Source organism: Kryptolebias marmoratus, linkage group LG22, assembly GCF_001649575.2.
Source record: "Kryptolebias marmoratus isolate JLee-2015 linkage group LG22, ASM164957v2, whole genome shotgun sequence".
NCBI lineage: Eukaryota > Metazoa > Chordata > Actinopteri > Cyprinodontiformes > Rivulidae > Kryptolebias > Kryptolebias marmoratus.
This window is the reverse complement of record NC_051451.1, coordinates 19,661,458-19,677,173: the sequence shown is the minus strand read 5'-3', so window position 1 is coordinate 19,677,173 and position 15,716 is coordinate 19,661,458. Positions and strand designations below refer to the sequence as shown.

The 15,716-nt window shown below is 40.3% G+C and overlaps 3 protein-coding genes across 4 annotated transcripts in view; 1 reads left to right on the top strand and 2 right to left on the bottom strand.

Annotated features, from left to right (window-relative positions):
- The window catches only part of camkmt (calmodulin-lysine N-methyltransferase), a 95,508-nt gene extending 95,023 nt beyond the window's left edge, over positions 1-485 (bottom strand). Inside the window, exon 1 of the mRNA XM_037973630.1 lies at positions 369-485. The gene's annotated coding sequence lies outside the window, so the exon portion shown is untranslated. The remainder of the gene's footprint in view (positions 1-368) is intronic.
- prepl (prolyl endopeptidase like) lies at positions 127-11,130 on the top strand. 2 transcript variants are annotated; one of them, XM_037973629.1, is made up of 15 exons: positions 129-501; positions 1,042-1,146; positions 1,322-1,388; positions 1,576-1,747; positions 1,845-1,933; positions 2,029-2,155; positions 2,239-2,455; positions 2,872-3,063; positions 3,249-3,461; positions 3,689-3,864; positions 4,664-4,880; positions 5,068-5,217; positions 5,363-5,489; positions 7,629-7,717; positions 7,910-8,051. In XM_037973629.1, the coding sequence occupies exons 1-15, from the start codon at positions 376-378 to the stop codon at positions 7,985-7,987; spliced, it is 2,145 nt and encodes a 714-aa protein (XP_037829557.1). In that variant the 5' UTR covers positions 129-375; the 3' UTR covers positions 7,988-8,051. The 2 variants fall into 2 exon arrangements, with proteins under 2 accessions (XP_024864711.1, XP_037829557.1); XM_025008943.2 differs by lacking the exon at positions 7,629-7,717 and having other exon boundaries at positions 127-501; positions 7,910-11,130.
- slc3a1 (solute carrier family 3 member 1) lies at positions 8,077-14,897 on the bottom strand. The gene is made up of 10 exons (XM_017431813.3): positions 14,330-14,897; positions 12,799-12,978; positions 12,544-12,689; positions 12,309-12,434; positions 12,014-12,133; positions 10,370-10,494; positions 9,365-9,566; positions 9,015-9,197; positions 8,716-8,841; positions 8,077-8,621 (listed from the first exon to the last, which is right to left on the bottom strand). Exons 1-10 carry the CDS (start codon positions 14,751-14,753, stop codon positions 8,190-8,192), a joined length of 2,064 nt encoding a protein of 687 aa, XP_017287302.1. The 5' UTR covers positions 14,754-14,897; the 3' UTR covers positions 8,077-8,189.
- Positions 14,898-15,716: the final 819 nt, after the last annotated feature.

Here is a 15,716-nt window from a genome sequence, read left to right as displayed (position 1 = left end):
CTGTTACATTTTACTTCCGTACACTCTTACCAATCCAGGCATAACAGTCGATTACCGAAACTATCGTACTCGATTTTCAGTTCTAACCGTTAGCCGGGCTCCGCGGAATTCGATTGGCTTAGCCTGGTGCGCCTGCTTACGTCATCAAGCTTGGCTTTGTTTAGGAAATTTAATGCACGTGCCTGGAAATGTCACAGTCGGAAGTCGATTTACAACGAAATAGCAAATTAAACGCTTTAAATACAGCATGTGTTAGTCGCATGAGGCGCGTTTCCCTACCTAAATGACACATGCAGTTCCTGATAGTGACAGTTGGCTAATTAACACCGACTAAAACGCATGTAAATGTGGCTAATTAGCGGTTGAACCTTCGTAATGGTATTATCGTCCCCGCTCCGTTCTTCGGCTCGTCTCCTGACACTTTCTCGGGCAAAGTTCTGGAAACTCGGAGTGTCCGTACGATTGAGGCTGTCCTTGTCTGCCCAGCGTTGTTGCACGACGGTAAGAGTGTTCAGTCAATATTTGTGTCCACCTTTGGCTTGGTGTTAGGTTACTCTCTGCTAAATTATCGTCGCTTGTTGAAGTCATTCATTATTCAGAGGGGATCCTTTGGTCACAGGAGCTGAACTTGACCTACTTGTTTTAAAATCCAAACACCTATTTTACAGTAATATAACTTAAATTATAATGATAATCTCGTAGTGCCAACAACTGCATAACACAGCAGTTAAAAGGTGATTTAAGTAGTTAAAAAGCTGTGGATTTGGCATCACTGGGGTATTTTATATTTTGAGAAGTAGCCACTTTTCTGTGAAATAAAGGCAAGTATTAATGTAGTTCTCATATTAATGCCAGTGTTACTATAAAAATAAAATCATAAGTGCTCATCAGTTTGCTTTGTGGTTTATCATCTTCTGGTTTGGAAGTTTGAGTCATTTTTTTTTGTGCAGAAAACATTACTTTACATGAACATTGACTTGTTTTTAGCTTTGATCCAGTACGGTCTTTCCACATTTATTAATGAAGTTGTTTCTATTTCAGGAAACTTCTGTTTCTGCTGACAAGTACAGGAACTTAGAGGAGTATTTCGTCAGGAGATTGAAGGCGGCGTATCGCAGGTTCTCCGGTTTACCTGATCATTCAGTGGTAAGAGCTGTTTTCTGCTCTGGGTTTAAACCCTTTTCTTATGGTTTGGAGTATAAATTCAGTATTGTCAGGTAAAGCATTTGTACTAGAGTTATCATTAAATTTCTGATTGAGATAAACTCATAGTTATTTACCTGTTTAGTTTAAAATTCATTATCTGTCTTCCTTTTTTTAGGTCTACGGACGTAATCACATTTACTTCATCCAAGATGATGGCATCTATAGAACGGACAAAAGTGATGGTAAGAACAAAATGTGGTTTTAGTTTAGTGGTTAATTTGACTAATTCATTAAACCAGAAACTGCTGCAAAACAAGATTATAGAGTTTAGATTAAAAATGTCTATGTATGAACTTGTTTCCATGTCTGCTGGATTTGTACAATATTTTATTTGGCTTTAATAATTTTTTGCATTCACCATATTTGCAGGTAAACTGGAACCAGAGCATGTTGTAAACCTAAAACAAGCATCTAGAGGAGAAGGGAAGACAAAACCTGAGAACGAGGAGAGATTTCTCTGGACCGTCCAGAGAATACGTCTGTCCCCACAAGAAAAGCATCTCGCCGCCACGCTAAAATGCAGTCACAAAGAAGAGCTTAGGTAAATTAAACATGAAGAATTTAACCTTTCACATGTTCTGCATTAATAATCTAAGTGGAAAAATCGTTTTTTTTTCTTTTTCGTTTTAATAAAAAAGGTGTGTCGTTGTGAGACTTGGAGAGAAAAAACTGTCCCTCCTGAATCCCCACCACATCCTACTCAAGCTGGAGAGAGTCCTCAGCTTTGGTAAACTCTTAAAGTATTTTGGTTGTGCTCAAGGTAACAGAGCACTAACTAAAACAAAAGCTTCATAATATATGTGCTTGTTTGCATGAATGAAGAGTGGGCCTCGGATGACGTCCTGTTTTACACAACACTGGAAGGCCTACGCTCCAGCGCTGTGTTTCGTCTGGACCTGACCTCCAGTGGAAGTAAAATAACGTCCGTGTATGAGGAAACTCAGCCTGAGTGAGTGTACATGGTGCGGCATGTAAACCGTCCCTACCGCTAGATAATGTGTAAAATAACTACTTCCCAAACCTCCCAATCAGTGTGTTTGTTGAGGTTGCCCCGTCAAGAGACCGACAGATCCTGACCATCAACTGCAACAGCAGAACTAGTTCAGAGGTGCTGCTAATCCATGGAGCAACATCCCATTTAGAGCCTGTTGTGGTTCAGTCTCGCCAGCTGGACCTCCTGTACCACGTGGAGCACTGGAGAGGGCACCTTATTATTCTGGCAAATACAGGGCCAGGACAAGAATATCAGGTAGAGTTTCTGCAGCACGCTGTCATCGTGCACAGATTTAATAGGAAAAACAGTTTTTAAACTTTGTTGCATTCAAAATTGCTTGATGTAGGAAATGGTTAAGATTTGCTTAAGCTGAGGATTGTGTGTATATGCTGTTCATCCTGACATGTGTACCCAGGAAACTATTTGTTCTCATTTCTTTTTGCCTCAAGGGGTTAGCCATGAAATGACAGAACTTAAGCTTTGTTTTTCTTTTTTTTTGTTTTAAAGTTTTTTTATTTTAGTGCTCCGCAGTTTTGCTGATATACAAACACTTTGCTGTGATTAGGTTAAGAGATTAAGTAAAATGAACAAATATCTACCTTGTATTGTAGTTTTAATCTTTTTTTTTTTCTAAGCAAAGGGATTTATTGTATTTTTTTTTTATTTTGTAGGTGGTAAAGTCTCCCCTCTCTGAGCCATCCATGGCGTCTTGGGTGTCTTTGTTTACACCTGATCCTGGCACTGCAGTCAAAGACATGGAAGTGGTCGGAGACCATTGTGTGTTGGTTGCAAGAACATCAGCCAGTGAACTCGCTCTGATTGTGGTTTCACTCACCCATCCCAAAGACCCAAAGATTGTACAGGTCAGAATGACAGATTTAAGGATTAATGATGGGAAAAAACTCAGTTAACTCAGTTTGGACTTTCTTCTTTGTTGAATTGTCTTCAGTCATGCATTTTGCCTGTTGCTGTTCATTTTTTGATGTTATATTTCTTTCTATTTTGGCTTCATAAAGTCTCATATTCTTATTCTACATTCCTACCCAAGCTCCCCTCCTGGGCTTTTGCCATTGAAACCAAGAAACCAGGCTTGGCAGGCCAACAAGATGTGCTGGAATTTCTGTTATCATCTCCGGTCCATCCACCTGTGCCATTCTCTCTGTGTCCCAAGAAAGGGCTTCTTTTATCAGGCAGTGGTAACGAGTCCTCTCCAGAGAGCCGAGCCAAGTGGATCACAACACGTTTGGAAGCCTGCAGTCAAGTAAGAACACTTGATCAATACGAGACACACACACTGACACACAAAACATTATGAGCATTCTGTATTTTAAAACCAGTGTCCACTGATAAAGTTTTTGTCACAACTTGACCAACACCCACTGAACAGAAGGACAAGTAATGAATGCATATAAGTTTGAGGCTTGTCTTTGAGGTAATTTAACTCAAAGTTGAGGCCTTTAGTCTCCAAACTGCTGTCCCTGCCTCCAGGATGGCACCTTGGTGCCAGTGACTCTGTTCCATGCAGTACCTATGGAGTGTCTAAGCCAGGTGCCTTTGCTCGTCCATGTATACGGAGCCTATGGTAGAGATCTCAACATGGAGTTCTGCCCAGTTAGAAGAATGCTGTTGGAGCAGGGCTGGGCGCTGGCCTACTGTCACATCAGGTAATACATCATCCATCTCACCGTTTAAAAAGTATCTTAGTTTGCTCTGGTTATTTGCTGATTGCAGTTAGTTAGTACTTGCATTACAGGAAATTTATATTCAAGAAATTGAACAGTTTACAACTTTCTCTGTTTCTAAATCTTAAGTTAATTTAAGTTTAGCAGAAATTGGGCAAATTAATCCACTCCAATCTTAAAATCGACATCCTTCCTCACTGTTTGGAGCTGCAGGGCTGCACACAGCACACAGATACTCAGCAGGAAAACAACCACATGCACTTTAGTTATGCTCACTCAATGTGTCTACATGGTGTGGGTGGTTTTTATTTGCACATTGTAACCTAATTGTTGTGAAACAGCCGGTACAGTTTTTATTTTTTCTTCACCTTTGTCACAAACAAAGTATTTGGTATAAACCAGATTTCAACTGTTTAAAATGGCAATTAACCATGAGATGACAGAGACAGGTCAAAATAACACGTGCACACTTGAAGTACCTGGCCAATCAAAAATGTGCAGCACTGCAAGCCCTCCTAAAAAGGGCTAGTTTTGTCTGCTAGGTCTGTTTTTCAGTTGATGTAGTACTTTTTAAGTTTCTGCTCTCAAAACAGAAGTTAAGGAAAACAACCATCATATCATCTTTTTCCTCTCGAGGGAATGTTCTCACAGTCTAAACAGATCCATCGATTGTTTAGTAATCTTGCTGCAGAAAATGTACTCAAGTCAGGCTAAGAATATAATTAAAGGTTCCAGCTTTATGTGGCGATGTCAGTGTACTTTATGCTTTTACACTCTGCAGAGGTGGAGGGGAGCGTGGCCTTTCCTGGCAAAGACGAGCTCGAGTGGAGGGGAAGGAGAGGGGAGTAGAGGACCTCCAAGCTTGCCTCCATCACCTTTTCTCTTTGGGAATCTCTTCTCCTTCACTCACGGCCCTTACAGCCTGCAGTGCTGGAGCTGTGCCAGTGGGAGCACTATGCAACAAAAACCCAAACTTGATGCGGGCTATAACGCTGCAAGTAAGATGTTAAATGTCAACAGGTTTTGGTGTGGTAGCTTATTACGTTCCACAGAGGCAGATAATTAAATTATCTTTTGCAGCAATGTAAAGGTTTATTACAAACTGAACCTCTTAGTTACAGTTTTTTTTTATTGTGAAAGGAAGCATTCACACTGATTCAAAGCATTTCTTTTTTTCGAGTGCAGGCTCCTTTCCTGGATGTGTTGGGGACTATGGAGAATCCCAGTCTTCCTCTGACTTTGGAGGACAGAGATGAATGGGGGGACCCAGTGGGAAACTTGGAACACAGACACATCATATCTTCCTACTGTCCCCTTCACAACATTATGCCTCAGGTATTTAGAGGAAGCTGGAATAAGTGAGAAGAAAACTGTGTGTGAACATTTATTGGATTTAGTGACATTGAAGACAGTATTTGCTGAAGTATAAAAACTTTTAAAGCCCTTTTTATTATTGTTTTTGTGCTTGTGTGTGAGACAGCACTATCCATCAATGCTGCTGACAGCTTACAGTGGTGATCCCAGGGTTCCTCTGGAAGGTGTCCTCAGATACGCCGAACGTCTTAAGGAAGCCATTCAGACACACCTCAGCATGAAACCTGAGTCAGGTACCTCGATACACACAATATTTTTTTTATCATTTTCAATCTTAAGCCAGAATACTAAAGCCACCGACAAATGAAGTGAATAATATTTTAATATTTATATCTTAACCTCAGTTTCATGCTGTTATTTGAATGTTACTTTGATACGTAGGAGCCATATGAAGAGCATTATAGACCAAACGCAGACCAGTGTGGCTTCCCACGGTAGGATAATATGCTCGAAGTGGCACAAAACAGTTTAAGAAAACCTGCCGCCTGCAAAGCCCAGTGGATCTACTGCAATTTTTTTTGTAGACCAAAACCAAATGACACCTACAGGGGTCTAATTCACATACCCTGATGGTTCAAAGCTGTTTAGATAATAGATTTGAACTTGAAATTCTGAACCTTTGGCAGTCGACTTTGTAACTGCAGATACTATAGCACTCACATAATTGTAGAAAACAGACATTAATTTTTAAGTGACTGAAAAGATTCTCAAAATGTGCAAACCTTTACAATTTTTGTCCTATCTAACACAAGTTGTATTTTCTCAGTTGCTTCAATGCAGGTGCACAAACCCAGCTTGAAGTAATATGATTCAATACATTCACATTAACTACTGTGTAGTCACAGACAAAATCTGCAAGTCAGTGTTTGAATTCATGACAGGAGTAGCTTACCTGTAATATTTTCTCACACATTTCTTGCATGTTTTTACGTCACTGCGATGAATCGTTGTAAATTCTTGAACCTTTTACAAGTCAAAATGACTAATTAGGTTCAGCGTGCCTTTAACATTTTCTTTGTGCCGTATATTTTTTATGAATTGTGGAGAAAAGAAGTGTTTTTACACCTGTAGAGTGTGAGGAACTGAAATAAAATCCAACTTGTCTTGTCAAAGGTGCTTGTTTGGACATCAGCCCTGAGAAACGCATCGGTTACTGCTTTTTATGTCTTTGTGTAAACGTGTTAAGGTGTTTGAGGTGAATTAAATTCCAGGACTACCAGTTGCGCTGTCATAGGTCATCTTCTGATCTAATAAGTACACATTGACAGTTTTAATTTTTGCCTGATGAATATATATATTGCCATTTCTACACATGGACTGCAGTCCTGAGAAAGATGTTTGGCGATTCATGTGAGGATTCAGTTGTCTGCAACGTTCCATCCTGAATTCTTGTGGGGAAAACAACGGCTCGAAAACAGCAGCAAATTATCTTGATCATTTATGAAAAACATACATGTAACTCACATGTATGTCTGAGTCACATATACATTGAAATTTCTTTTGGAGGAGAAATTTCTACATCAAATTGTTTGCACACTGTTTTTTTATTGTATAAAAAAGACTTGTGCACCCTTTGTTTAGATAGAGGTGCTTTTCTGGGTGCGTGGCAGATGGAGTTTCAATTTCCACATGGATTTTCTTTTTTCTTTTAGGTGTTTATTTCTGCTTCAATTGAGGTTTTATAGCTCAGGATCATCTCCCAATAGCAGTGTCGATGTGAGGGTCAGGAGAGGCAGCAGTAATAGATGTATGGGTGTCTGGGGGGTGTCTGGGGGACGTCTGTCCAAAGTGTACCATTGGTCACCTTGTGGTAAAGCATGTGCATGTGTCAGCTAATTGCTCTCATTTTCCCCAGACAGGCTCTTTCTCCCTCTCACTTATAATCTTCCTTCACCACGTTGGTGGTACTCCTTATTTACACCCCTTCTCCCTCTCACATGCGCACACACAGCCTCCCCCCTCTTCCAGTTTCAAATGCACATATTATCTCTCTCCTTCGCCATCTCACGCTTCTGTTGCTCATGCACACACCGAGCAGCTTTAGTGTCTGTGCATGTGTGTAAACGTCTCTCTAATCTGTCTCTCTCTGTTCTCCTGAGTCTTTGATAAAGTGCTGATGGCATAGACACATCCAGGCGGGTGGGCAGGCCCATTAGCATGGTAAAGAGATAGTGTATCAGAGCAGGAGATTAGTCTCCACGGACCGGGAGCTGTCAAGGTCAAGACCGCACTTGTGAAACAGTCTGTACCACAGGGAAAAGGAAGGTGGATAATTCGGAACGGACAGTCTAAAGTAACCAAGATGCAGGGCACATGATAAGATAAATGTCTAAAATAAATGTTGGTCTTTGTCTCTTTGTTTTTTCTTTTAGATTGTAAACATATACCAAACATAGTTCTTAATATCCAACCTGGAGTAAATCATCTCGGAGCAGAAACTTTTGAGCAGATACTGGAGGAGGTAAAAGACTCTGAGTGGGTTTAGCTGATCTGATTAGTGCCTGACTGTTTCAAATATACCTCTTTGTATCAGTGAAAGCTCTGCGTTTTGAATTTAACCCGATAACTTTTTCACATTTATGTCAGAAAATTTAAAGTTTTTGAACTGAAGGCTGAGACTTTAATATTTCTTTTTACTTCCTGCCTGATACAGGAGGCCCTCCAGCTTGCATTTCTCTACACAGAACTGGGTCTGGACTGTCCACAGCCTCGACGCAGAAGGAAGAGATAACATGGCAAAAGAGACAAACGTCTACACTTACAGGATCAGCTCTGATGACGCTGCGCAAATCTTTAACAGTACTATCAACAGCAAGCAGATCTGTAAATGTTGGCTTTATTGTACGACAGAAGTCCCACAGATAGGAAGGTACAAAGTACTATCTCAGTGATTTTTGACTGTGAAATCTTCATTGCAAATATTTTTGTTTACATTAACATTTATAAAGTATGTCAATGGTGTCCAGATAGCAGGCCTTCTCAGAGACGTAGCACTCTGCAGGATGGTTGGGATGAAACCGGGTGTAGGTTGAGTACTGAATCATCAAACCCTCTCCCGGTTCTGTTGGTATTTGAGACTTCTGAAAGACTTTTCCGTTATTGACCGGGTTCGTGCTCTTCAGCACTTTCAGCTGGTTGGGTAACTCCTGAACGGAGGATAAATCTGTGGTGACAGATTCTTTACCAAAATTAATCACCATGAGGTAAGCTTGTTTGTGGCCGTCAAGCTCTCTGAGGTATGAGAAAACATTGGCGTCAGCAAAGACGTAACAGAACCATCCCCTCTGAAAGGGGAGCTCTGACTGACGGAGGCCGTTCAGAAAACGATACTGGGATAAAACAGAACCTTCATCCCCCTCCTGGACCTGGAGGAAATGGAGCGGAAAGAGGATACATGATTAAACAGACATAAAAAAACACAAGAATGAGCTTGTATCTGAGCTCTTAAATGTTGTTTACCTCCACATTGACTGTTTCATAATCAGGATGTAAGGGTAACCAGGTGATGTTGGTTTTGTTGTTGAAGCCTGCATTCATGCCACTGTTCCACTGCATTGGAGACCGCTCAGGGTCCCGACTGGCACTCTGTAGTAGAAGAATTACACTCCAGTTTATTATGTACAGCAAAAGAAAACAAAGTGGGTCTAAATTCTGATCACCTGGCAATAAATCCTACTTTTATTGTTGTTAAACTGCTTGGTAATTCCATCAAATACTTAAAATTTGAAGTGCATCTTTGGTGTTTACATGAAACTGACCGCGTTGTATTTGCCAGCAGGATCCTGTATCTGACTTTCTGTGACATTAATGTTCTCCATGCCGAGCTCTTCGCCATAGTAGGTTGTGGGTGTGCCAGGGAGGGTCAGTAGCATCATGTTGATGGCTTTAACGTAAATCTGGCCAGCGCTGGATGCAATTCTTGACCTGTCATGATTCCCGACCTGGTTACAATACCAGAAGAGGTGGAGTGAGAGGAAGAAGGGAACTCTGAAACCTTACAGAGAGCTCAGATTGTGTCTTGTGTTTTTATGATGGTGAATAAAACATTGGACAGGCGTCATTTTTACTCTTAGTTTAACAATAAGCGAATGTTCCTGCAGTGACTCACCACCCAGTTGGGCCATTTTCCTCGGGGCATGTTTGTCATCCAGAGGTCGACCAGATGTTTGGCCCACGTGCCGCTGGTATTGTGAGGCAGGTCCAGCAGGTAAAAGTTGAAGGGGAAGTCACTTTCTTTTATTAGTGGAGTACCATAGTACATCATGGTCTTGTCTACCTCATGGTAATCATATGATTCTGTCACCATGAACCTGGAAAACGATGGGAACGTAGGTTCAGTATCTTTCACTGCACAGAATAAACTTTAGATGTATTTTGAGAAAATTCCATAAATAACTGTGGTTTAAAGATAATATTGCCTGCCTTCCCTCCTTAGTATTTCCGCAGTGTAATATTTTTTTACACAGTTTTAACTATATATTGAGATGATATATTTATAATAATTTAACAAATGGAACTGGGAGACGGATTTATCAAACTTATTTACATATTTTAAATTTGACAAAACCTGGAGTAGGTGGCTGTTATAGAAATATATTTTTTTATATATACATTTGACAAATTAGTGTTTGTACTATACTGAGACTATCTGTTTTTCCAAATTTCAGTCTCTTCTAATATCACGGTTTTTAATTCATTTGTGATATCGTTGTAAACAAAATCATGGGGATGTTAGTGGAGACTAAAGTCTGGAAGACAAATAAGAAACTTCAAGCTCTGTTCCATCGGTTAAAGTTAGCTTTAGTTTTATGACACAGATGTTCAAATTACAGCTGGAAGGATTACAACATGCCTAAGAAAGATGTTTTATACTTGTCTTTTATGATTTGAAGTCAATCATTGAAAGGTCAGAAATCAGCTAAAGACACAGGTTACAGTATTTCCAGGTGCATTTATCTGCTGTAAATGAAGCTCATCCCCCAGAGGGAACATGTCAGATATGCACGGCTACATAAAATGATGTTCACAGCATTATAAACAATTAGACATGAGGAATATGTCAAAGATTCACGTTCAACCTGTCGTGACTGCATGCTTTGGACAGCTGTCATACCTGTATTTGTCAGGCTCACGGCTGTAGATGTCCATCTCTGCTCTAAACTCTCTCAGCAGGTCGTGTAAGCCCACCTGACTCGTAGTGTAGTCATGGTACAGGTCCCACTCTGTAGTTACTAACTCCTGGAATGAAATTAGGTATTATTGAATTTCTTGGCCTCCTTTCGTCGAGTCAGCAGCATAAATATTGTAATCAGGCTTTGTGTTTGGCAAAAAAAACTCATTAACTGTGAAGTTTTCACGTTAATATGTAGAGGATTTCCTAGAATTTTTCTGGTCTACTGGAAGTTTGGAGAACTTGTCTCTAAATCTGTTTGTCTCTCAGGCCAGAGCACAGAGTCCAGTTACAGGCTGTGGAGCTGGAATGCAAAACGAAACTAGATAACACAAAGACAAGATGCCAAAAGAGAAACCTTGGGTTTAAAATCAGGTGCTGGTATCTGAAAGGAGTTTTCAAACTAAAGTTTTGCTCCAATTTGATAACTTTTTGTAACAACTGTGGGAAAACAAGACTGAAACATATAAGAAAAAAAGTTAACTTACTGTTAACGGATAATCAAGATGACTTATTTAAACCTTAATGATTGTCTGGATGATTTATTTAAACCTACCAAGTACCAAGATTCAACTTTATATTTCTAACCTGCGTCATATTTATGTGCAGTGAATAACGCCTGATGTGTTTCTGTGTGTGTGTGTGTGTGTGGCAAGTGAGCCATCTTGCCAACCAAGAAAAAAAAAAAAACACAAAGCTGGACTGTCTTTAAAACAATAAACTTTTAAAGCTGTAATGATAACAGAGACACACGCTGTAATTAAAAGCTAGAAATATTTAACTTTTTATGGCAGTATTCGTACATCTCTAACAGGTAATGTAAAACCAAAATCCATTTCTTTATTTTACATAACATTCCCTAAAAATGTAAAGTCTGAAAACAAAAATATCCAAATTTAAAGAACACCCTTGGGTTAAAAGTGTATGAGTCAGTCCCAGCATTATAACATTACTCTATAGTGGTCAGTAAATCCCAGTGACTCTCTAATCCTCTAAAATATGCCTCTTTTCCACTAATCTTTTATTCTGAAGGGATGGGGTCAGGTTCAGCCCCTGCGGAACAAAAACTCTTTTCTTTCTGATAAGTCTGCGTGTGTCATTGACTCTTTGAGTTGCAGTTTTTCTTAAGAAGCGCACAGGATGAACCTGACATTTCAGCCAGAGACAAATAACGAATGGTACATGATGTGCAGTGTGAAACATCCCACTCAGTCATCATGTTTGTTCTAGCAGCTTCACTTCAGTCGGTGGAGGTGTTTCTGCCCACACTGCTGTTTTCATGCATCACATTGTCCAAATCTGGACTCTGACATGTCGCTTATGAGTCAATAAAACCAAATCCTGCTTGTATAACAGGGTTACGGCAGGGATGGTTGACCAAAATGAACTTTGCGCAGTGGAAAGTCAACGCACCAATTAGTCAGCCCTGACACCTAACTGAAAATAAGCACAGCTGTTTTTATTTTAAAGCTCGCATTGAAACGAGCTGTTTTTAGCTGCTCTGGCTTTCGTAACTGATCCGTTTAAACAGGCAGATCAGATGTTACCATGAAGTGAGCGACTTGTGGAGTAAAGAGTCCCACATACCGGGGGCTTGTCTGGATCCACCTGTGGCTCGTCTCTCAGGTGTGTTGCTTCCAGCATGTGCTTCACTGCATCCATCCGAAAGCCATCCACTCCCTTCTCCAGCCAGAAATGAATAAGATCCTAAAGGGAAATTAGAAAAAGTACTCAGCATCTAAAACGAGTTTTAACTGGTTAGATCAAAACTGTGTTTTACACGGTTTTAGATGCATCAATATTTGCTTAATGGAGCAGACAAAACATAAAACATAATGACAAGAGCTTTGAAGAAATGATTTAGCAGCTGAGGTAATCTTACAATGATCTCTTTGCGAACACGTGGGTTCCTTAGGTTCAGGTCCGGTTGCTCCTTGAGGAACTGATGCAGGTAGCACTGCCCTCTCACTTCATCGTAAGTCCACGATGAGTTTCCAAATATACTCACCTGCAGGGAAAAAAAAAAGACAAATTCAGCTGACCGTTGTGCTAAAAGAAAACGTGTTCAGCTGTGAAAGATTAAAACTTTAATTCCAGGTCATCACGCCTGTACAAACCCAATTATTCGGCTTGGGATGCGTTTCATTGCAGTCAGTCCAGACATAGTAATCCGCATACTGAGGATCTCTGGTCCGACTCAAGTTGAACCAGCGGTGATTATCACTGGTGTGATTCGGAATGAAGTCCATGATTAGCTTCAAACCTGGTGGGAACATAGGCGCAATAATCCAAACGTGTTATTAAACTAACACTGCTACCACAAAACTAGACGCTCCCACCCCCAACATCCTCAAAGTATAAAAAATCAACACCTTTGTTGTGCATTTCAGTCAGAAGCTCCTCGAAGTCCTTCATGGTTCCAAAAAGCGGGTCGATGTCCCGGAAATCCTCCACATCGTAGCCAAAGTCCTTCATGGGAGAGCGGTAGAAAGGACTGATCCACACTGACTTGATGTTCAGGAGCTGGAAATAATCCAGCTTCTCTGTAATTCCTGCAGAAACAGAGACTCAACAACTGAATACCATTTTTTTTTCTTATTACATTAATATATTAGGACTTGTGTATGTCTTTAGAGTACACAGATTGGTAGTTTTTACTTTGAAATTGTGCTCATTTTAACATTATAATGTGCAGTTTTCTAAAGATCTGGTAATAAATGAGTCTGCATCGGCAATGACTTTGTGATTTGGCCTATAAATATGAATTTAGTGTTGATTAAAGTGAATGATTTACTCTTGTGGAGTTGGAAACACAGCATATACAGCCTATAGTCTTAAACCAATGATAAGAGCAACTTGTGGTCGAAACATTTATGGCCGTTACATAAGAATGAGTTTATAATTTAAAAAATAATTTTTTTTGTCTTATTTCACAGACTTCAGTTTGTACTAGATTTAGAACATTTTGAAAAATATATAAAGCTCTTATGGTAGTAAAAAATTGTTTTTAAGACCCACAACATAATATATCTGAGATGAAGCACTGTGCAACGTTTTAAATAGTCTCCAAAATCTTTATAATTTGCTTTTATGAAGCCAGACTTTCTTGTAAATCTTGGAAAGTGGTCTTGAGCAATAGTTCTTCAGGCCTTCTGAAGGCCTTTTTTTTCCCTCTTTTGGATTTTAGCTGCCTTTTCAGTAATTTTCTATCCAGTTCTTATCTGATCATGGCAGCATATTGTGCAGTTTGTGCTTAAAAATGAAGGAAGTGCACAAGTGTTTTTAGTTGACTATTCAAGACAATTAAACGAGTAAAATGATACTATTAATTTGATCAGCATTCACCTAGATTACTTCTATTCATAGCTTTTAAATATATCTACTGTAATTGTTTCAGCAAGTAAAATTGATGTTATTAGTCATTTTTAAATTTAATTTATGCATATCATCTGAAGACCACAAAGTTGATGCTTCATGGCTCACAATGGGGTCCCGACTCCAACATTGGGAACCACTGATCTGGTCTATGTCAAGTTTGAGACTCACCTAGTCCAGTCCTAATTTTATTACTCTGTTATCTTTGGTATTTTTTAGATTCAACAAAAGAAATTGGAATGTTTAATTAGTTTTTTTTTGTGAACTTGTGTGTTATGAGAATGCGCAACACTAGTTCATCCCTTGAGTTATGCTAGAATGAGCTGGAAATGGTCAGTAACCTACTGAGAATGAGTGATAAGGCAGCCAAAGTCCAAAGAAGACTCTCTGAAAGGTTTTCAGGAATATTGTTCAAAGCCTTTTAAAGATTTGTTTCAAGAATGGGCTGCAGAATATAAAGAACCGATTAATGACTGAAAACACACAGAGTTTAAAGTGTGAGAGCTTCCAGCAGCCGCAGCAGCCTACCTCTCAGGTCCCCCACCCCGTCCCCGTCGGAGTCATGGAAGGAGCGGGGGTAGACCTGGTACACCGGGGACACCTGCCACCAGCTCAGGCAGCGCGGAGACAGCGCGATGATGGTGACGGTGACGGCCAGCAGCGCCAGGGTGCAGCACACCGTCAGCCAGAACAGGACCTCCCTGGGCACCCGGTACCGAGCCCGGGAGGAGTACAGCAGCAGCACCTCCTTGGGCATCCCGGCGTACGGCTTCAACTGCGTGTACGTCTCGTAGGCCGGCTCCGCGTCCAGCTTCACGGCCGCGGAGTCCCGCCCGGACCCGGACCCGGACCCGGACCCGGACCCGGTGGCGTCCGCCGCTGCGTCCCGGAAGCCCGGGTTTCTGATGCACTCCTGCAGCTCCACGCGGCCGCCGTCTCCGTTTAAACTCATTTAGGTGTCTGTGTTTGTTTGCTTTTCACAGGAAAAAAAAAACCCCGACAACAAGCTGCTTCGAGGAGGAACTCTGCTGTGAGGTGGGAGTGAAATGATTCAGACTCCTCACATCTGGGCCACCTGAGGAATGTGAAACCAGAGAGCTGATAAGAAATGCTAATCTATAACCAGTCCTATCTTGTTGCAGAGCTGGCTGGGATTTATTCCCTCCTTACTCATTAGTTTGAAGCTTCAGCAGTGTGAGAAAAAAAAACTCCTATAAACAGAGGCTCTGTTAGGATTTCACACCACTGGGGGCTTAGCCCACCCAGCCCAGAAATATTTACAGTTTTGGTACAACTCTGGTATCATTTTCATACATTTTAAGGCTCAAATTAATTTAAAGTGTGCTGTACCAACTGTGTTAGCTTTTTAAATAGGGAATTAAAGCAAAATAAGTCGACTTTTTTTCTTTTAACCCTGTTTTGTTATTGCTTGCAGCAGATGTAAAAGAAAAAAAAGGATTTAGATTGATAATGTAGCATGGATACAAAGGTATGAAACTTCTGAGTATTTGTTTTTACATAAAGGTAAAATCACTTGGTGGGAAAAAAACTTGAAACAATAATTCATATTTATCTTTATGCATGTAAAAGCAAAATAGTTGACTTCATTTGTTAATTAACATACTCACAAGCCAGTATAATTTAGTTCTAATCTGCTTTTCTTAGCTAATGCTCAAGTTCTATTTTGAAGTTTTTACATCACGTAAGTTAACACTACTACCCACAACATGGATCCAGGGATTTTACAAAATATATCCTATCCAGGAGAAAGATATTTATCTGCTAGGAGAGTACGACTTACTTAAAATTACTGAAGTTCAGAAACAAAGCTCTCAAATAAGGCTGTGCTCGGACATCTTGCTGTTTGAAAACTGAGCTTAAATAATCAAAAAGGAAACGCGGTGGCGTGTTGTCG